General features: G+C 41.6%; 1 protein-coding gene across 3 annotated transcripts in view; it reads left to right on the forward strand.

The window, feature by feature from the left end:
* Positions 1 to 3,951: 3,951 nt before the first annotated feature.
* Positions 3,952 to 23,985, forward strand: part of SUSD1 (sushi domain containing 1) — a 295,273-nt gene continuing 275,239 nt past the window's right edge. For 2 of the 3 annotated variants that reach the window (XM_073591465.1, XM_073591471.1), the window contains exon 1: positions 3,953 to 4,420. In XM_073591465.1, the coding sequence (XP_073447566.1) occupies positions 4,342 to 4,420 (79 nt within the window). In that variant the 5' untranslated portion in view covers positions 3,953 to 4,341. Of the gene's footprint in view, positions 4,421 to 23,985 lie in introns of all 3 variants that reach the window. The other variant, XM_073591463.1, reaches the window with a different exon arrangement.

The raw sequence follows: 23,985 nt of genomic DNA on the forward strand, positions 1-23,985 counted from the left end.
AGATCATCTGTGATATCCTGCTTCCTACACTGGCTCAAGATCATGTGGAGTTAATGGAAGCAGAATGTACAGTTGGAGAAGTAGTAGCAGCCATCAAAAGTCTGGATCTGACAAAGGCGCTGGGCCCAGACGGATTCTTTGGCCACTACTATCGTAAGTATGTCGAGATTCTGACCCCCCATCTGTGCTCTTTTTCAACAAATTGAGAAAAGGTTCCCCTTTGCCACCACACGAAAACACTTTTATCCATGTTATCCCCAAACCAAACAAGGACCATGGGGACTGTGCGAATTATTGCCCGACATCATTAATTAATGTCGATCTCAAAATAATGACAAAGATTTTGGCTACCAGGTAGGATTCGTTCCCAAAAGGCAAGCCCTGGATCAGACCAGATGGATTATTGATATCATATCTGCTCTGAACTCAGGCTGGGATGGTAGGTGGAAGAGGGGGGCGCTATTGTTATCACTAGATCTAGACTAGCCTTTGACTCCCTGTCTTGGGATTATCTCTTCTTCACTTCAGAATGCTATGGGTTAGGGTCGAAATTTTTGACAACGCTTAAAACGATCTATAGCGCTCCCACGGCATGCCTCATAGTCAAGGGCTATAAGTCAAAAAACATAGACATACGTAGAGGGACCCCACAGGGTTGCCCCTGTCCCCCATATTGTTTATTATGGCACTAGAACCGCTGGCCATCAAAATTCGGAGTCATCCGGATATAAAGGGGGTTCACTGTGGGGAAGTGTGCGTTGTTCGCAGATGACATATTGCTACTTCTTTCTTCCCCGGTCACCTCATTACCCAATTTAAATATGGCACTACGCATTTGGCCCGCTCTCTGCCGCTTTACTTTATTTGATGTATCAATCATATCTCTGTCATGCTGTATATACTACCAATAAAAGCATTTTCATCCCTAAATATGGTACTACGACATTTTACTTCCATCACAGGCTTGCGAGTGAACTATTCCAAATCTCAAGCACTGAACCTATGCTTACAAACACTCATAGTCCAAGCTTTATGAAGCTCATTTCCCTTTAAATTGCAAACTGAGGCCCTTCCATATTTAGGTATCTTTGACCCCCTCCTTCCCCACACTTTATAGACGAAATTACCTTCCCATGTTTAAAAAATTATTGGAGGATCTCAAATGATGGTCAAATAATCCCCCTTCATGGTTCAGTCGATTGTACTTTGTCAAAATGACCATTTTGCCTAAGGTTTTATACTTATTTATAACCCTCCCGATATCAATAATAGTGTCTGATCTGAGGAAATTTCAGGCAAAATTGTTGAAATTTATATGGGGAGATAAAAGACCCAGGGTGAATAGGCGAACATTATACACATCAAAACTGAGGGGAGGTCCAGGGGTACCTGACTTGATTAAGTACTATAATGCTGTGCAGCCGGCCCAATTGACTCGATTCCATTCACGACAGTCCAGGCCACTCTGGATGTCGATGGAATCTTCCCTATACCCTAACAAGGAGATTAGCCACTTAATGTGAATGAAGGGGAAAGATAGACCTATAATACTGTGTCTGACTTTATCATGAAGGGGAAAGATAGACCTGTAATACTGTGTCCGACTTTATAATTTTCCTTACACCTATGGGACAGGCTGCTGGCCTCGCATGGATTTAAATCCCTACACACCCCACTGGCTCCGTTGTTTGATAATCCTTTGTTCACCATCATAATTTTACATAGTGGACTAATAAGGGTTTGATACGAATAGAAGATTTTTGTGACCATAGAGGTCTTTTGTCAAAACAGGCCCTTCGGAAGTACCATCTCCCCAACTCAGAACTATATTGCTACACTCAGTGCATTTCTTGGCGACATTGAATCGTACCTCTGAAGGTCAATTCAGACATCCACTTCAATGGAACATTTCTGCAGGACTTTCAAAAAACACACTGGCCACATACCAAAAATTTACAGTATTTTGTCCTATACTTATATAAAGCTATTCTATAGCAAAAATGGGAGCAAGATTTAGAAACCAGTTTGGAAGTTGAAAAAATGTAAAATGGTACAGTGTGCATTCAGATCATATATTAATACCTCGTTGATAGAGGCAAATTATAAAATCTTGTTGCGGTGGTACATGGTGCCAGTGAGGGTAGCAACCTATGTCCTGGGGGCCTTCCCACAGTGCTTGAGAGGATGTGGCATGGATGGCACCATGTTCCACACATGGTGGACATGCCCAAAAGTGCGGACGTTCTGGATACGCACATACAACTTCATATGCTCATTGACCCAAGTGAATCTCATGAAATCACCTCTGCAGGCACTGTTGGGACGCCCAGTGGAGGGGACATCAAAACATCATGAGGAAACTCATAACCTTCATATTTGTAGCAACAAGAATATCCATAGCCAAATCTTGGAAATCCCCTACGATCCCTTTCCACCTGCTGAAATCTAAACTATCATGGATAATGGTAAATGAACGGTTGCATCAAGCAGATGTAGTAGAGGGGAAAGGGTATTTACCTCTCACTGTTTTCCCTGTTGTGCATTGAAATACATCTGTGAAATACCGAGAGCGAGAAGAGGTATTCCAGAATTAAGACTATATTATATATGCATTTCCCTCCCAAGCTTTGTATATCTCTAGTGAGATGAGTGGGGAAAGAACAGAATATTATGTAACCTTGTCGCTTGATGCTATTTATACATTCATTCTATCCAGAGATATACCCAGCTTAGTCCCTCAACACATATCCCCTGAGGAAGCCCCAACGGGCAAAACATGTCAGGACTTTAGTGCTGAGTGACCCCTTATTTTCTATGTTGTCATATATCACTGTTAGCTCTATATTATGCATAGCCAGCATAATTTTTTAAACTTTGTTTATGTTCAATAAAATGTAATTTATACTTTTTACTGTGGTATCTGTCTAAAATTACTTATCTGGCGCCTACAAAATCCCACCAAATTCTCTCTCTGTTTGCATATGCTATTCAGGGATGGTGGCGCCCTCTTTCTGACATTGTCACCTTTCCATACCAACCAGCTATACATTTCATAAGTTATCATTATTATACACTATTTTTTTATAGCACCAACAGTTTACGCAGTGCTTTACAATGTAGAGGGGGGACAGCACAATTACAGTACAGTTCAATACAGAAGGGACCTGAGGGTGGTACAAAAGGTAATAGATGCAGGGAATGATTTGATGGGGGTGGCTCGGGGACAGTTGTTAGGTGGGTGTGGGATAGGCTCCCTTGAATAAGTGAGTTTTCAGGGATCTCCTAAAGGTGGACAGGTTAGGGGCTGATCGGATATAGTTATAAGTTATACAGTGTTTCTTTATGGTCTAATTTTTTTTTAATTATGTTTGATTTACTCACATAAGTGTAATATGTGGATGATGATACATCAAATTTAATATCAAAATATGCTCTTCTGTGCTGTAACCGAATCATCTTCAGTTTTATACTGAGCAATTACTTTCTACTTTCGTTACAATGGCAAATGCTGATTTTGTACTTGTTCAAAATTTTCTGAATAAAAATATTGAAAAGAAAACGTTTTGATGATATTCTAATCTTATGAGATGCACCTGTGTATATACATACATATAATATATTCACACACACTTAAATATATATATATATATATATATATATATATATATATATATATATATATATATATATAATATACCTTTTAGGTAAATAATTAGGTAAAAAAAATAATCTGGCTGTTAATGGTGAAGTATGAATCTATGTAATTTCATATTACTAAAACCCATATGTAATTTTATTTTGTCAGCCACTGCACAATGAAATGAGGAAATGATTTCATAACCTATAAAAGTGTTGTGCTAAAATTTGTTTTGTCACATGGCGCGTTTTGACATACCAGTGACTTAGTGCAACAAGGCACTGAAGAAATGCTTATACATTTACATCCTTGCTATCTCTTATCCCATATTTAAAGTCACACTACGACACCGCCCGCCTTTTTTTTTCACTTGTCAGACACAAAAAGACAAGCCAGGCGGGCAGTTCAATTTTTAGAACTTTCCTAGTATTCAGAAAATTGTGTCAGAAGAGGTGCTTGCTAGCAGCTGGAGTCACAGATCTCGGCCATGAGTCACTCGAGTGACCGTCACAGTGTGTGTGTACACCATCCTGCCAAGCAGATATATATGAATGGGCTGCCCACAGGAAAATGACGCTTTGTTTCTGATAAAAAAGGCTTTTCTGTTCTTGCTTTGTTTTAGAAGTGCTAAGAGAAGAAGGAGACACATCTGCCTGAGCCAAGAACTTTAGCACCTGGGAAGGAGTGCTGTGTGAGCCTATGATATGATGACACTAAGAATTGGGCAGCTGCTGCTGCTAGCAACCTCTTCTCTGCTCCTCTGCTGTACCCAGGAGCTTACGGGTGAGTTTCCGCAACTTTCCTAAACCTAACACTGCAAAGATACCGAGTCTGGCTTGTTTAAAGGAAACCTTTAAATATGTCAGCTGCAATTGCTAACCTCTTTTCTGAAAATGCTAGTTGCTTGGCTGTCATGTGGCTGCTTGGTTTGAGTACTATCTGAGAAACTAATTGGGAACAAGTATACAGATAGAGAATCCCAACGTTTTTATGGTACCCATGTTCTGCACACTTGTTTCAGGTTTTGTTTCTGGAATACTGAACCCAGACACAGCCAGGCAACCAGCATTTTAAGGACACCAGCAAAAGACACCAGCATTGTCCATACAGCATTTTAAGGACACCAGCCCCATGTTTCTCTCATGACAGCGGTTGTTAAGTAAGGCAGCACAAAGTGCATTGACAATGCACAAAGCATAGTAAATCATAGCAACCAGAATTCACTTTTCTTCACTTTAAAGCTTCATAAGCCTAATTTTTACTATGTTATATATGTATTACAGAAATATGCATCTACTGACTATGTTAAGCAAAATATTCCTTGCAATGTGGTACAAAATGTCCAACACAAAAAATTACAATAAACCTATAATTTATCTAATGGGGTAGCATAGTGACTTAGTGGTTAGCACTTCCGCCTGACAGCACTAGGGTAATTGTTTCTCAACCACGACACTACCTGCATGGAGTTTTCATGTTTTCTCTATGTTTGCATGGATTCTCCCTGTGCTTCTGGTTTCCTGACGCACTCTAGAGGCATGCCGGTAGGTTAATTGGCTCCTTTCTAAACTGGCCCTAGTATGTGTATGTAGGAACATGAGTTAGAGACCTTAAATTGTAAGCTCTTTGAGGGCAGAGACTCTTCTGGATTATTTTGGTTTATTTCATCACCATTATTCTTTACTTTGACTTTTATGTGATACTGTAGTACAAAAGGCATTGCCATTAATCCACAGTAGCAAATAAGCTTCCAGTTGCTTGCCTAATCTAAGATGCTGAAACCTGATGTCTGATTAGTCACCGTTGGTTACTGCATATCACTGCTCTCTAAACTGTTTTGTTAAAGCGGCATTCCACCCAAAAAGGTGAAGATCCTCTTTAAGGACTCCTTCCCCCCTACTCTTCCCCAAATGGAACTTTTTTTTTGAGAGGGGGGAGCGGGTACCTGGATTTGACAGGTACCCATTTCCACTTTTGCTCAGATTGCCTAGGCGACCTGAGCAGAAGTTCTCCTCTCCTCCTCCTTCCCCGCAGTCTTTTGGGACATGTCACAGATTCCAGAATACTGTGGGACCATTTATAATGCACGGTCTCACACATTCGCTGTGGGCACCCAGCTCTGAAGCTGCAAGCTGTCACAGCTGGGTGCCCACAGCTGAGATGCCGGCACCTGGGACAGAAGTCCGATGGAAAGAATGGCTTGGATAAGCAGATTCCTGGATCCTGAGACAGGTGAGTGTCTGTATTGTAGCCTCCCTGGCGGTATGATTATGTCAGATTTTTGCATCTCAAAGTGGTACAATTGTTTTGAACAGAAATTTGGAGTTTCATACTATAGACCTGTAATTCTTAGTAATACACACTTAAATTTGTCTAGTAGACATCCCGGGTATGATAAAGTTTGAAACACAAAATCATAAATTATAACAAATAACTATAAATAATTATAAAAAATAATATAATACAAATAAAATGAATTTTCCCATGATTCACTATCACTCAATTCTGCAAGTGTTCTAAGTTCTGTTTTTCTACCTGGTCTAGAACCACTTTTGACGTAAATGGACCCTTTTTGGTTGCCATGGACATTCTCAAGTTTCCAGGCAGAAAGAACAGTATAATAATATAAAAGTGCAGGCAGGGCACTGGTTACAGCTGATGGTACTGAAATTTAACCCCGAGCCACACTCAGGATTACCGCCAGGGAGGTTAAAAGTAAGCGGCTACAAAAACTGTAGCCGCTGACTTTTAATAAACACAAAAATGACTGGAGCTCCAGTGGAACTTCATTCAAAGGTTCGTAGAGAAATTCTGAAAAATTCAGTGTCAGATCTTGCCATCATTGCGTCAACTAATATTGTGGAAAAGCACTTAAAAATGTATCCAGACCTGCTATTGAATAGAATCCTAGACATGTTAAACAGGTTGCTTTTGTGCATAGAATCTGCAAATTACAATGTGTAACATTTTTCCCAAACATAGACCACACCTTTCGCTGTCAGAATACAATAGCTCCACTGGAGCGATTTCCCCATCAACACTGAATGTGTTGATGGGGAAATTGAACAATTTTCTTTCCTGCAACCCGTGAATGCAGGAAATAAAATTGCTTAACCACTTGCTTACTGGGCACTTAAACCCCCCTCCTGTCCAGACCAATTTTCAGCTTTCAGCGCTGTCGCACTTTGAATGACAATTGCGCAGTCACACAACACTGTACCCAAATGAAATTTTTTCATTTTCTTCCCACAAATAGAGCTTTCTTTTGGTGGTATTTGATTACCTCTGCGGTTTTTATGTTTTGTTAAAAAAATGTAAAAAGACCGAATTTAAAAAAAAAAAATATATATATATTTTGTTATACAAATTTTAAAGCAGGTAATTTTTCTCCTTCATTGATGTACGCTGATGAGGCGGCACTGATGGGCACCGATAGGTGGCAGCGATGGGCACTGATGGGTGGCAGTGATGGGCACTGATGGGTGGCAATAATGGGCACTGATCGGTTACACTGATAGGCAGCACAGCTAGGTGGCACTGATTGGCACCACTGGTGGGCATAGGTGGCACTTGTGGGCATTGATAGTTGGCACTCGTGGGCATTGATTGGTGGCACTGGTGGGCACTGTCAGGTGGCAATGGCAGGTGGCACAGATGAGGCATAATTGCCTCTTCCTCTTCGGGACCGATGTCCCTTGCAGATGAGCCGGTGATCGGCTTTTTTTTCTCCTTGCGCTGTCAGTGTGAGGAGAAAAAAAAAGATTTCCGAGCTTTTGTTTACATCATGTGATCAGCTGTCATTGGCTGACAGCTGATCACATGATAAGGGTCCGGGACCCCTCAGTGACTCGTGATCAGGGCGCGCGCAGGGAGCATGCACAGGGGAGGCCGTCATATGAGGGCCTTCCGGAAATTCAGGTCCGCGCTGTGGCCGTCGTTCGGCTACAGCGCGGACATCAAGTGGTTAATGTATGGCCTGCCTTAGATTTTCGTGAAAAAAAATGAAAAAAATCCTGCTCTTTTATATTTTCGTGTCACTACAGTTGAAAACAATCAATTTGACCACAATAACCATTAGAAAATTGAATAGAAGTTCTAAAAATTATGTTCAAAACAAATTGTACTACTGTTTGGCCAGTCTTATGTACAAGTCAATAACCCCTGCTTTACCTAACATATGGTGAGGATTAAAGTGATTTTATAACAAAGGTTAAGTTTATAGGTCTGGTAATAGGTATTCAGTATACTCCTGAGGTCTGGTTTTCTTTCTGGAGAAGAATAGAGCCAAGGGTATACCTTGTAGCTAAAGTCTATTTTACTCCTATACTCTCTCTTTTAAAGGGTTGGCTTACATGAGGATCAAGGTTTTCTACCTAAAGTTGACCATACACTAGTAGATTTTTGAAGGAACATCTATGTAAATATTTGTATGAACATTCATACAAAAATTCTCAGAACATTCAATGTTGTTCAAAAGTACTTCAAAATTGTATTTGCTTTAAACATGTGAATTTGAAGCGAGTATAATTTCTTAAATAAAAACCATGCACTTTTTTGCATTCCCAAAAAATTTCCATCCTGCTCTCTTGGATTTTCTGGTCACTGCGGTTGAAAACAGAGGTCAGTTTGACCCCACTAATGATTAGAAAATTGAATGAACAGTCTTAAAACGAAAAATTTAGAGGAAAATTCTACTGGGGTACGACCAGCTTTAGACTGAGCAAAGTATGATTCAGGCTCAACCATTCAAGCAGGGATTGTCCCCTGATCTTATAACTCTAGGATCCTGACACTGACAGTGCACATACACGCTGCATCATAATGTGCAAACTCATCTAAAATCCAAGAAGCACATGTAGCATTACAGGTTTACATTTTATCACAATTCAACTTAAAGTCATCTCGTTTTATTTAATTGAAACCTAAATATTGTTATACAAGCATACCTCCCAACATTTTGAGATGGGAATGAGGGACACCTACAAGCAAATGTATGTAGGCATAGGACATACCCCCTGCCACACACCCTTAAAGGAGAATTAACCTAAAAAAAGGTTAATTAAATCCACAAGTGCATTTTTACCACTACTATTCCTTTATATTGGCTTTAAAAAATTTACAAATGCAGCAATTTAGAAATTGGATAAAAGGTTTAGCATTGAGAAACACTTTTTGAAAGATAAAAAGTGCATTTTATATACAACTATATAGATTGGGCCAAAATGAGAGACAAATAAGGAGGAAAGAGGGACAGAGGGACATTGCTCCAAATCAGGGACAGTTGGGAGCTATGATACAAGTGGTGTCACCCTGTGACAATTGGTGGATGTTCCTTTGTGCACATGTGTATGCTAAAGTAGTGTATTGTTTTCTGCATTCTTACTTTGGCATGTGCGAACAATGATCTTAATATACCGTACATGTTTACACTTTATAGGTACACAATTGTGTATGTTCACTAGGTTTATATTTGATCTCATTCATAAGCCAATATACATAATGCAAAAGGCATACATTTCTATTATACGATAGAAGTAAGACCACACCAGTACATGTTTTCAGCACAATAAAAGAGAATACAGCAAATAAAATACTGCCTTTCATTTATTGTTATATATCTTCATTCCCATATAAACTTGCAAACATTTTTAATTCATTTGCATAAAATGAATCTACAGGCAATCGGCCTTTAATTCAGAATTTATTATGGTCATTACTCACTGTGCACATTACACAGGGAGAATTGTTTTGAACTATAGCCTCCAGATTTATGGGAACAATTTCAAGACCTGCTTTGGAAAAAAGAAACACATTTTTAAAGCTGAACTCTAGACAAATATAAAAGACACACATTAACGTAGCCCTGCGATCATTAATATATCATTAAATGGAAACATTTTAAGTATCTGAAATTGTCCTGGCATCAGCCTCCCCAGCAATCCCTATACAGCAGGGCTGAAGTGTAAAAAGAAGCAGCAAAAGGAGGCGTTGATAAAAAGCATGCTGATAGGGGGAGAAAGAAGAGTAACTGATAGATGAGCTCATCATCAAAGGCGGCTCTCTAATTAGGCAAATAAGGTGGTCGCCTAAGGCCTCGCACTCATAGGGGCCCCGCAACTGCCTCATTGAACAGCCGCCTCTGCTGACAACAATGCCGCTGCGGGCAGCGTTAAGCTCCGGCCAGCAGTGGTTTAACAGGCAGAGGAGAGAGAGGACGGAGTGTGGCTCTGTCTTCAGGAGGAGGCGGGGCCAGTGCTGTGTTGTCCGGGGTAGGAGAGGGGGAGGAGAAGGGGAGGAGGTTCCAGCGGCCGGAGCAAAAAGTTTCCTGCTGCTCCGGAGACGCAGATCGCGCCCCCCCGGCTGTCACCCCCCACCACTGGAGTGCTCAGCGGAGTGGTCCCCGCACACCCGGGCTGGAGGAGGAATCTGGCATGCAGTGGAGAGGACAGGAAGAGGAAGGTCCCGCAGAGGAAACCCCACGAGTGCTGTATGGAGCAGATGGAAAGGGAGGTAGGAAACAAGAGGTGTCCAGACCGGGCCACCTCTCTCTCTCTCTGGGGCTGTCAATCAGTGCGGGGAGGGGGGAACCGAGGCTCCAGCTGCAGGGAGAGGCACAGCTACCATGCCACAACCCCTTCTGCAGCCAGCAACCACCAACATGAGAGAGAGCCAGCCCCCCCAGCATCCCTTAGCCACAGACTGGTCTTTATATTCACCCCCTGTCCTGTCCCATGCACTCCACTCCCTTCCTTCTGATCATCAGTGTCACAAACAATAAGGGCAGCTCAGTCCCACTGTGCCCACCTGTGATTGGCAGCCCCTGACCCTTCCCTCTGCCCTGCCCTTACGCCCACCTATGGGGGACTCCACTGCGGGGGGGGGGGTTGGGAGGTCCCAGTCCAGTGCTGATCCTCAGCCTTGGTGGGCCAGGCGCTCTGCATCCTGCGCTGGCACTGCCTGCTGATTGGCTTCTCCGCTGCTATCTCCTTCACTGACACCAGCATCGAGATAGAGAACACTGACACCAGCACCGAGATAGAGACACTGACACCAGCACCGAGATAGAGAACACTGACACCAGCACCGAGATAGAGAGCGCTGACACCAGCACCGAGATAGAGAACACTGACACCAGCACCGAGATAGAGACACTGACACCAGCACCGAGATAGAGAACACTGACACCAGCACCAAGATAGAGACACTGACACCAGCACCAGGACAGAGAACACTGACACCAGCACCGAGATAAGGACACTGACACCAGCACCGACATAGAGAGCACTGACACCAGCACCGAGATAGAGAACACTGACACCAGCACCGGGATAGAGAACACTGACACCAGCACCAAGATAGAGAGCGCTGACACCAGTACCGAGATAAGGACACTGACACCAGCACCGAGATAAGGACACTGACACCAGCACCGAGATAGAGAGCAGTGACACCAGCACCGAGATAGAGAACACTGACACCAGCACCGAGATAGAGAGCACTGACACCAGCACCGAGATAGAGAACACTGACACTAGCACAGAGATAGAGAACACTGACACCAGCACCGAGATAAGGACACTGACACCAGCACTGAGATAGAGAGCGCTGACACCAGCACCAAGATAGAGAACACTGACACCAGCACCGAGATAGAGAGCACTGACACCAGCACCGAGATAGAGAACACTGACACCAGCACCGAGATAGAGAACTGACACCAGCACCGAGATAGAGAACACTGACACCAGCACCGAGATAGAGAACACTGACACCAGCACCGAGATAGAGAACACTGACACCAGCCCCGAGATAGAGAACACTGACACCAGCACCGAAACAGAGAACACTGACACCAGCACCAAAATAGAGAACACTGACACCAGCACCGAAATAGAGAACACTGACACCAGCACCGAAATAGAGAACAATGACACCAGCACTGAGATAGAGAACACTGACACAGCACCAAAATAGAGAACACTGACACCAGCATCGAGATAGAGAACACTGACACGAGCACCGAGATAGAGAACACTGACACCAGCACCGAGATGGCACTATCTCGGTGCTGGTGTCAGTGTCCTTATCTCGGTGCTGGTGTCAGCGTCCTTATCTCGGTGCTGGTGTCAGCGCTCTCTATCTCGGTGCTGGTGTCAGTGCTCTCTATCTCGGTGCTGGTGTCAGTGTCCTTATCTCAGTGCTGGTGTCAGCGTCCTTATCTCGGTGCTGGTGTCAGCGCTCTCTATCTCGGTACTGGTGTCAGCGTTCTCTATCTAGGTGCTGGTGTCAGTGTCCTTATCTCGGTGCTGGTGTCAGCGTCCTTATCTTGGTGCTGGTGTCAGCGTCCTTATCTCGGTGCTGGTGTCAGCGCTCTCTATCTCTGTGCTGGTGTCAGCGTTCTCTATCTTGGTGCTGGTGTCAGCATTCTCTATCTCGGTGCTGGTGTCAGTGTCTCTATCTCGGTGCTGGTGTCAGTGTTCTCAATCTCGGTGCTGGTGTCAGCGCTTTCTATCTCGGTGCTGGTGTCAGTGTTCTCTATCCTGGTACTGGTGTAAGTGTCTCTATCTCGGTGCTGGTGTCAGTGAAGGAGATAGCAGCGGAGAAGCCAATCAGCAGGCAGTGCCAGCGCAGGATGCAGAGCGCCTGGCCCACCAAGGCTGAGGATCAGCACTGGACTGGGACCTCCCAACCCCCCCCCCGCAGTGGAGTCCCGCATAGGTGGGGGTAAGGGCAGGGCAGAGGGAAGGGTCAGGGGCTGCCAATCACACTCTAAAGCTCTTAATATATGTAATTTATACAGTTTATTTTTTTTTTTCGCTTGAATTATTTTTCCCATTATGTGCGTGAGTGGGGCCTCATGTCTAGGTTTTGCCTAAGGCCTCACAAAGCCTAGAGCCGCCTCTGCTCATCATTGTGCTGCTTCTTCTTTTAGTTCACAGTCCCGATATATGTTTTCTGATAGGTGTGTGCTGTATCCATGATATCTTAGAATTCTCAAATACTTTCAATTATGACTTTTTATTTCAATGTTTTGTATAGACACCAGTTAAAGTTTTTCAAGCATAAAATTGTTACTATTATTTATAATTTTTAATGAATTTGTGAGCTTAGCCATCAGTAGACTTGTTTTACTTTCACTACTTGGCTAACATATGCTTGGATGCTGGAGTGTAAAACACTTTTCTTTGATGTGCTGCTTTGCTTAGCACATGTGTATTTCTTTCCTTAGTGAGAAATTGAGCATAAGGTAGAATGTTGGAATGTGTGTTCCTTAGGAAAAGAAGGCACAATATTAGCATTATATGAAGAGTTAATGCACATTGCAAGCTGTGACCTCACTGTTTGTTTTGCTATAGCTTTAAGTTTGAGCATGCGTACACCCTTGCGTTTATGCATTCCTGCAACACAAGGATATCATAGTGATTTATCGCTTTTCTTGTTCATTTCCTTTCAGTAAATCAGTATGTGTCTTTAAGTTGATATAGGACAGTTAAAACTATAATAATTATTCTAATTTTATGTGGCATATTTGCAGTTTGGCATGCCAACTATCTATCTTCTTAAATCGGATCTATCTAATAGGGAGCTTCAGCCTAGGTTTCCACTATTGCAACCTGAAAGTTGCATGATTTTTCCGCGATTTTGATCCGACTTGAAGCAATGCCTGTGTAATCTTGAGGTTTATGGACCTCAAGTCGCATTAAAGTCGGACCAAAGTAGTGTATGGGCTACTTTGAAGTCGCTGAAACTTGAAGTCGCACAGATATTAACGGTACTCACGCCTTTGCAGTCCCAAGTCGCAGGACAAGTTGCACAAGTGGAAACGGAACCCCCTGCCATTCATATATAATCTGGCTCACATAACATGCTGAGTCTGGTCATTTGACAGCAGCTAGATAGGCACTTGGGTGAGCTGCTTTTTGTGGAACTACACGTCCCAGCATATACTGCCACCTCAGCAGCATCTTACTGGCATGGAATCCTGGGGCTTTAGTTTCACAGCAGCTGGAAAACCACAGTATAGAAAGCTATTATTGTGGAAATACAAGTTTTAGCATATGCTGTTACCCTCTTACATATAAGATCTGGCTAGGGGGATGCTGAATCTGAAAATGAAGATGACAGATCAGGAGTTTTGAATTCTTCCAATGGGGTAGAGTATTTTCACTTAACAGAAGAAACAGTCACTTCTCTTTGTAAATCAATCATGTAATTGCAAAAATTGGGGTTGATTTACTAAAAGTTAAGAGTGCAAAATCGGATGGAGCCGTGCATGGTAACCAATCAGCTTCTAACTTTTGCTTGTTCAATTAAACTTTAACAAAAAAAAAAACTGGAAGCCGATTGGTTTCTCTGCAGAATTGCACCAGATTTTGCACTCTCCAGTTTTGGGAAATCAACCCCATTGTGTTTTTCTTTTTTTCCTTGCACGTGATTGGGTATTTCACTACTTCCCTTCTGGAGCTATTTTTATATTTTCACACCCGTTAAAATCTGTACTTTTTACTTTAAAGTTACTTAAAACCCCAAGAACAGTATATATTTTCTGAATGCAGAGGCCCTGTAGAATAAAAAGAAGGTGGTTGTAATTTTTTTATGTAGCACATTATTCGTGCATCTATATTTGGATCTATATGTTCGGGAAAAAGAAACACTAAAATAAACTTTGTTACACATAAACACATTTTAATCCCCATTTTTTTGGAAGAAACAAAAGATGAGGTAGTGTTGAATAAACAGATACCATATACTGTATGTCAAGCCTCAAAACAGTGCGCACCTGCAAAATGGTAAAAAACAATAGTATGCATAATAATTAATAGGTGGAGCTTAAATACTTTTTCAAGTCATCACTTTAAAGTAAACCGTAAATGATGGCCCTGGAATTATTGCTCTCACCCCAATGTTTGTGGTGATATATAACATGTGCGGCAATTGATGTTTACATAAACGTGCACACCCTATGCATGTGTTTACATTTGCAGGTGTGTGCAAAGTGAAGGGCTATATCATTGGTTAGGTGACAGGGACTCTTTATGTAGACATCAGGGGTCTATTAGACCTCTAATGTCTCCCCCGCCCTCTGTTACAGTAGATCAAGCACAGAGTGTGCTCAATCTGCTGTTCGCTTGGCTTTCTAGCTTGGACTCTGACAGCTCTGGAACCAGAAACGCTCAGAACTGAGCACTTCTGGCTTCACACACAGCTCACAATCCTAAAGAAATTTGTTGTGGTCCTGGGCTACCGGGATCACAAAGGGGAAGGGCCAGCTGGGGGGCAGCACCTGAGACTACTTTAAAAGTGATCACCTGAATCACTTTTACATTAAAGCTCAGAGCCTCTTTGTAAAAACATTACATGATGGCATAGAGCTGAAAAAGGCAGCACTTCATCTTGTTTTCTAAGCTAAGTGAACATTCCCTTTTCTAAGATAGCACCCAGCCACTACAACATGGGGCAGCACAGTGGCTTATCTGCATGAAGTATGTTTTCCCTGTGCTTGGCTGGGTTTCTTCTCACACTCAAAAGACATGCTGGTAGGATAATTAGTTCATGTCTAAATTGGCCCTTCATTCAAAGAGGGTGCCCAAAAGGGTTGCCCCAACAGACGATAAACTGTTTTGAGTCCCCAGGGAGGAAAACACAATAGAATTATAAATAAATACAATATATTATATTAAATGGTGAAGCACTTCCTTTAAACTTTATTAATAGTACTTAAATAGTGATCATTTTTTAAATGATGTAAAAACTCTCTGTGACAACTCATAATAATACGATTAAATCAATATAAAATCATATAAACTAAATACAAATAAAATCAGAAAAAAATGTGATCCACATAAAAGTAAATATAAAGTCCCATCCAACCTTGATCAATGTGCAAATCCCAAATTCGTAAAAAAGTCCAAACAACACATACAGTGCCTTGAAAAAGTATTCATACCCCTTGAAAATTTCCACATTTTGTCATGTGATAGACCAACACAAAGTGGCACATAATTGTGAAGTGGAAGGAAAATGATAAATGGTTTTCACAATTTTTTACAAATAAATATCTGAAAAGTGTGGTTTGCATTTGTATTCAGACTCCTTTACTCTGATATCCCTAACTAAAATCTAGTAGAACCAATTGCCTTCAGAAGTCACCTAATTAGTAAAAAGAGTCCACCTGTGTGTAATTTAATCGCAGTATAAATACATCTCTTCTGTGAAGCCCTCAGAGGTTTGTTAGAGAACTTTAGTGAGCAAACAGCATCATGAAGACCAAGGAACACACCAGACAGGTCAGAGATAAGGTTGTGGAGGAGTTTAAAGCAGGGTTAGGTTATAAAAAAAATATCCCAAGCTTTGAACATCTCACATAGCACTGTTTAATCCATCATCCAAAATGGAAAGAGTATGGCACAACTACAAACCTACCAAGACATCGCCGTCCACCTAAACTGACAGGCAGGGCAAGGAAAGCATTAATCAGAGAAGCAGCCAAGAGGCCCATGGTAACTCTGGAGGAGCTGCAGAGATCCACAGCTCAGGTGGGAGAATCTGTCCACAGGACAACTATTAGTTGTGCACTCCACAAATCTGGCCTTTATGGAAGAGTGGCAAGAAGAAAGCCATTGTTGAAAGAAAGCCATAAGAGGTCCTGTTTGCTATTTGCGAGAAGCCATGTGGGGGACATAGAGAACATGTGCTCTAATCAGATGAGACCAAAATTGAACTTATTGGCCTAAAAACAAAACACTATGGGGTCGATTTACTAAAGGCAAATCCACTTTGCACTACAAGTGCACTTGGAAAACTAACACTGCACATCACCCTGAACACACCATCCCTGCCATGAAACATGGTGGTGGCAGCATCATGTTGTGGGGATGCTTTTCTTCAGCAGGGACAGGAAAGCTGGTCAGAGTTGATGGGAAGATGGATGGAGTTAAATACTGGGAATCTTAGAACAAAACCTAAACATACAGCCAGAACTACAATGGAATGGTTTAGATCAAAGCATATTCATGTGTTAGAATGGCCCAGTCAAAGTCCAGACCTAAATCCAATTGAGAATCTGTGGCAAGACTTGACAATTGCTGTTGACAGACGCTCTCCATCCAATCTGACAGAGCTTGAGCTATTATGCAAAGAAGAATGGGAAAAAATGTCACTCTCTAGATGTGCAAAGCTGGTAGAGACATCCCCAAAAAGACTTGTAGCTGTAATTGCAGTGAAAGGTGATTCTACAAAGTATTGACTCAGAGGGGCTGAATACAAATGCACGCCACACTTTTATACATGTATTTTTTGTAAAAAAATTGGAAAACTATTTGTCATTTTTCTTTCACTTCACAATTATGTGCCGCTTTGTGTTGGTCTATCACATAAAAATACATTTACCTTTTTGGTTGTAAGATGACAAAATGTGGAAAATTTCAAGGGGTGTGAATACTTTTTCAAGGCACTGTATTCCAAATATAGTGTCCCATACACCATCCAATCTATATACACTGGCTCCTGTTTGTAAGGACTTTATATGTTCTCCTTGTATTTGCTTTGTATGCCCTAGTTCCTTCACCAATAAAAGACTTATCCAGATTGCCCTAGAGGATGTATGTGGTGCTTGGCAGTTAACTTTGCAGGCGAGAAGAGACTGATGTGAACCAATTAGTGTACTCTGTATTACCACAGTGCCATATAAGAATAATCATTCTTAATATTTGTTTCCCTAAAATTATGAATGCACAACACATCAATATTTAGACTGTATTTTATTTTAATTTTGCATCTGGCAATCTTTCATTGAAAACCACTGTAATCATTTGTTTTCTAGATCAGCATCCTGTTAAATCATTGCAGTTTGTGAATTAACACTTTTTGTTTTTCTTTTGTCTCTTTTGAGATTTGTAGTTGAAATGTAGTAATGAGCTAATTTCCTTTTATTGTTGTCTAATAATGGTTTACCAATTTTTACAATATACTATTTCTACAGCTGCTTGTTAGCTGAGCACATCGTCACTACAAGCTAACTGACAGCCAGCACCAATAAGGATATTTCTACCATATTCAAAAAACCTAAGCTATTTCAGCGGAAATAAATCAGAAAACACTGTTTAGCTGATACTTTCCAAGTAAACTAACATCTGAATGGCTGCTATTTGTTATTCAACTTTGGACCATTGCTTTTAGCACTGTCATTTTAAATAGCTTTATGTGTGAAATAGCATAGTACCCCCCACATTGCAAGGATTACTTGCTCATTAAATCGTGACTCTGGACACAACAAAAAATATCCTTGCGTTACCCCCCGCCCACACACTGCAATGGTTAAAGTGGAAGTAAACCCTCTCCTATACCCAGTAAAGTGAACAGCCTCAGATGATACACAGAGATGAAACAAATCTCCCTACATAAGTTTTATTTGTATATCTGCTGTCTTTAGCTTTATATACTGTTTAGAAAGTGCACATCGTGTTAGATTTTTTTCTTCCTGTTCCAGCAGTGGGAGGGGAGTCTGGGCATACACTGTGTGACAGCCGATTGGAGAAAAGGCACACACCCTCCCCCTCCACATAGGCAAAGGAACAAAGATACTTGCAGAGCTGTGCTGTGAATAGACCAGCTCTCTGCTAATCTATGTATAGCACTCACCCCGACACAAATTTCAGGCTCGTTTTATCTTGGTTGTCAGAGAGCTTGTCAGAAGTTATCATGCTGATAACAGAAGAATGAAGCAGAATAAAGACATGTGACTTAGGGCTTTTGAGAGAGATAAGTAAAGACTACAGATATATGTGCTCAGGTCAAATTTCATGAATCGGGTTTACATCCACGTTTACATGTTTGTTAAGTCTAGGGGCTTGCAAAAGAGGCTGTATTACTCACCTTTTTCCTCAGCCTAGCAAGGTTTCCCAAGTGATGCTTCTGGTCCCCCACAGACTCCTCTCTAAGCTGTACTTGGCCATGGTCAAATGCTCGCTTAGATCCTGTATAGTACAGGATCAATAGCTCTGCACTGTGCATGATGATACCAAGGAACCACTCACAGACCTCAGCTTCAGGGAGAAGAGGGCACATTTGGATCTGGTTGCAGTAGGTAGTCTTGTAAGTAATGGTAAACAAATAAACTTTGCACCAAAAAAATAGCCCTTACTCTGTATATCCATGAAAAAATTTAAAAAATAATATAAAATATAATATAACATACAAATTCAGATCAACTGCCGCCACCTTAAAAGATTAAGATTAAAAAAATGATCCATATATCAAATTTGAATATCAATCCCAATTTGAGAAGGTGCTGTGATCAAACAAAACCCAAAGAAATGTGACCAAAGGCAATCACTACAAATAATATTAAAAGAAAAGAGGTAGTGGGTGGAATGTCCTAATAGATATGGCACCTCATCCCTAAACAAATATGTATAATAGAGCAGGGAGAAGGGGATTATAGCGGTGCCAAAGACAGTTAGAACACAGTCAATATTATAAAAATATCAAATCTTTAATAGTATACAATTCTTAAAAGCTTGATTCATACACATATATTTTATGTAAACAAAATACACAAGCAGCAGTTTACAGTTTTTATATTGACCGACACCAATGATGTTGAGAGGTAGTCGCAGGTCAATTCATCCCTACTAGTTTCGCCAAAACATTGGCTTCATCAGGGGAATAGGATAGTAGAAAATAATAAAGACACTGGAAGAAAGGAAAAAAAGTCAGTCACAGAGCAAAAATATCGTAACACAGATCAATAAGCGATTGAAAAAAAGGGAGATCACAGTATTGTCTGACCAAAACCTCACGCTTCCCAAGCAACCACATCACAAACATACCGAGTCAAGCTCCCAGGACACAGAATGGACACCGTCAAGCAACTGGGGACGATAGTCGAACTCAGCCCTGTAATTGGTTACAGGGGGCCCAAAAAGGGTGCCTGTAAAAACTGAAAATTGACAAATTGATGAAAGCTTAATTAATTTAATTAAATTAAAAATGAATAATTCCTTTCATTACTATTCACATTGGCTAATAGGCCTCAAATACATACCAAAGGTAGAAAAGTGAAAAAAGCGGAGTGTCCTGGTTTCCTCCCCTCATTCACTGTGAGGCCCAATGCCGTGATCGCGCCCTATACAACCATCGTCACTGGGTTTTTCACCATGTGACACAGGCTGCGCACGGCATTCTGGGTGTTGTAGGCATCTGATTTTGGACACTGCGCATGCGCCCAGGCCGCTTCTTGTCCGCTCCCAATTGGCTAATTAGCTATGCTGATCGGGTGGGTTTTTTTTAAAGCTGCCAAACTTTTTTTCATTCAATTGTTGACTGCTATGCACTGTGGTTTGGCTGTTCTTGAACAAGGTCAAACTGATTTTTTGATATATTCTCTATACGAAATGAGCGCTTATCTCCTCCCTTCCTCCATCCATTTATATATCGATTGGCAGTTTATATGCTGGCTGTATGCATTTATTGAATTTACATCTAGATAACCGAGTCCTTTGGACCTCTTTGGAAGCCTATTGGGGTTTCTATGTCCAGTTTTCTATACTGCCTGACTTAAAGTCTATTGTGCATTCTACTGCCCTTACTAGCGTTTGCTACTTCAGGGTAAGCGCTTACCTTTTTATACTCCTAAGTTTTTTGTTTGCTATATATATATATGGTGCTCTTCTTTTAAAGCACCACAAACATCTATATTAATGCTACCATCATGCACCATTTTGTTTCAGTTTCCTTGGTTTCAACATACATTTTCTGATTCCAACATACTCAAGCACCATGCATTGATCCACCCAGTGCATTTATTTGCTTTTTTCACTTTTCTACCTTTGGTATGTATTTGAGGCCTATTAGCCTATGTGAATAGTAATGAAAGGAATTATTAATTTTTACTTTAAATAAATAAATTAAGCTTTCATCAATTTGTCAATTTTCAGTTTTTACAGGCACCCTTTTTCGGCCCCCTGTAGCCAATTACAAGGCTGAGTTCGACTATCGTCGCCAGTTGCCTGACGGTGTCCATTCTGTGTCCTGGGAGCTTGACTCGGTATGTTTGTGATGTGGTTGCTTGGGAAGCATGAGGTTTTGGTCAGACAATACTGTGATCTAACTTTTTTTCAATCGCTTATTGATCTGTGTTATGATATTTTTGCTCTGTGACTGACTTTTTTTCCTTTCTTCCAGTGTCTTCATTCTTTTCTACTATCCTATTTCCCTGATAAAGCCAATGTTTTGGCGAAACTAGTAGGGATGAATTGACCTGCAACTACCTCTCAACATCATTGGTGTCGGTCAATGTAAAAACTGTAAAGTGCTCCTTGTGTATTTTGTTTACATAAAATATATGTGTATGAATCAAGCTTTTTAGAATTGTATACTATTAAAGATTTGATATTTCTATAATACTGACTGTGTTCTAACTGTCTTTGCCACCGCTATAATCCCCTTCTCCCTGCTCTATTATACTACAAATAATATATGATACAGTTCACCCAATGTCATCAAATGTGAAATGGTGATAACAATAAAGAAACTAAAGTTCATAAATGATGTCCATAGAATTCACTTATTTCATCTCCTCTTCCACCAAGTGACACCTTGGATCACCATGTGTATACTGTGCACATCCACTCCCCTCTAGTCAGGCACTCACCAACTCAACATGCCTCTCATAACAATGATCAGCATGCAGGGCTATTGTCCCCCACCCTTCTTCAGATGCATAGATCTCCAACCTCTTATCTTTATTATATTGCTCCACAACCATATGATAAAGAGAAAGAGGGATCTTCCACAGTGTGATACTGCATATACCCTTGGTAAAATTGATAAAACCTACTCACAAGCCTATAAAAAGAAAGCACACTTAACAACTCCCAGTTCAATTATCTGAAGATCCACCAATGCCAATTGCCTCCTCAAATTGGAATTGATATTCCAATTTGATATATAGCTAAGTAATGCTGCATTATCCTGTACCCCTATACATTTTGAGCTACAAGGGTTTTTTTTATTTGAACTTTAAGTCTAGGGGTGCAAAAATAGGGAGATATACTTACCCTACTCATTCCTTCAGGCTCCCTCCGTCTATGCAACAGGTTCCTGAAACCTCTGTAAGCTGCAGTTGCAAGCTTTCCTCCTCATGTATAATGCAGGGTAAAAGCCTGCATTGCTCGTCATGATACAAATGGACTGCACACAATTTCTCGCATGCAGGGAGGGCAGAACAGCACCGATGCCTACCAGAGTGAGGGATAGGGTATGTAATTAATTTTGGATAGAGTAGAGGGGAATACTTTTTCCCAACTTTGTCCCATAAGGGAGACTTCCAGTAGACTCAACAGCAAATGAAAGAATATCTTTCCAATATGAAGGAAATTTGCTTTTAGATAGTTGTTGTGGGAACAAGGGTCCCCATTGAAAAATATATCCTTTATTCCTGTTTTGGTGACTGCTCAAAATGTTGGATTTACCCTCACCTTCGTTCCAGATGACATCGGTGATCGGGAGAAATTGGAAGAGTGAATCTCCCTACTGGAGACATAGACAGCAAACTGTTCTGTAAGTGGTTACAGGTTACACCTCACCAATTTCTATATTTCTCTAAAAAACGTTTTGCCTTAAGGCCCCTTTCACACGATAGGCCCGCTTGGAAGCGCCTGTCCGTTTTTCAGACAGAATTCTCTCAGTGTATGGCCAGCTTAAAAGAGAAGTATGGGTTTGGCTACTTACCTAGGTGGATGCAGCATTAGTCCAAAGCTGCATCTGTCCCCCCGGCGTCTCTACACTGAGAACTGAGAGATCGCAGATGGCTCAGTTCTCTCGGCTCCCCGAGCAGAGAGCTACTGACTGTCAATCAGCAGCTCTCCTGCTCTGCTCCTCCACGCTCACTGGAGTGCTGAGCTGTGGAGAGGCGGGGAGTGGCTGTCTAAGTGGCTCGCTGAGAGGCTGAGATGGCTATCAGTCCAGGCACCTGGCGGATCCAGACTTCCAGAATTGTGATGATGCGCTGCCTGGACTGATCTGTGTGATGTCAGCAGAGAGCGGACTTCAGAGCCCTCTCTGCTTAAAAATGGGTCACAGGAGTACTAAATGAATTGCAGTTTTGTGACCCTTAGGAGAAGCCCAGCCAAACGAACTCAGCCTGGACTTCTTCTTTAAGTCATTGACCCAGAATTAGTAAACTGATAAGAAGCTCTGACTTTACTCCTGCTTTCCTGTTCGTCACATTTGTTTGGGGTCATTGACTTATAAAGTCATTGAATCCAAAATGGCAGCATAACAGCCAGAGTAGGCTCTATATATATCTGTAAACTCAGGCTTAATTTAGGGCATAGGAGTTGATATTTTACATCATACTTAAAGTGGATGTAAACCCACCACTCATCATTTACAAACTAATAGCATACTAGTAATCTATATGTAGATACATGCCTCCTGCATGTATGCCTACCTTCGAAATGTCACCCCTTCTGCATTTGGAGCCCCGCAAAACTCCAGAATTGGTATGCAGGTCTGTTTTCCGGCACTCAGTGGGCAGAGTCCTGATGTCACCAGACTCACCTCTACACTCCACTTGGCTAGGCAGTGTTGTGAGGCGAACCTCGCGCCTGGCGAGTGAAAAGTGTGTGCGCATGAGAAGCAGAGCACACATTCTGGGCAGAAGCAGAGTCTGCTCACGGCCCCCTGTCACTCCTGCGCATGTGCTGTACACAAGAGGATTTCGAGATGTATCCAGTACTGATAAAAGTACTCAGAATGTATGGACACTGCCAATTCTGATATCTAAAAATACTTCTTGCCTGGATATCATTCAGATCATATGGTTTCAGCACTTTAAAGTGGATGTTAACACTCTCTCTCTCTGCTCTCTGCTGGTTCATGAGATAAGGAAATCAGATGGCAGTCACAGCAGTGGGGGATGTGGCGACACTAATTTCTCTGTGTCGTTTTTTTATCTTACTGACAAAAAGACAAGAGGATTGTGCAGAGCTGGATTAACTCTTCGTTGCAAGACTGGGCACAGAGGACTTGACATCCTCTACTGTACGAGGTAGAACTCTTTATTAAAAAAAAATTATTTGGGTTTACAGCCACTTTAAAGGAGTTCTATAGTCACAGCAAATACTTTCATTTTCTAACACTGACAGTGTACAGGCAGTCCCCGAGTTACGAACGGGTCAGGGACTGCCGGTTTGTTCTTAATTCGGATTTGTTCGTAAGTCGGAAGCGCATGAGACGTCATTTTCCAATGTTTTGCGATGTTCTGTCAAATAGCTGCGCATGCGCAGATGTCATTTTCCGATGTTTTCCTCTGTTTTTCAAAGTTTTCCTATATGCCCGCCATC

This window comes from Aquarana catesbeiana, linkage group LG01 (assembly GCF_042186555.1).
Source record: "Aquarana catesbeiana isolate 2022-GZ linkage group LG01, ASM4218655v1, whole genome shotgun sequence".
NCBI classification, from domain to species: domain Eukaryota; kingdom Metazoa; phylum Chordata; class Amphibia; order Anura; family Ranidae; genus Aquarana; species Aquarana catesbeiana.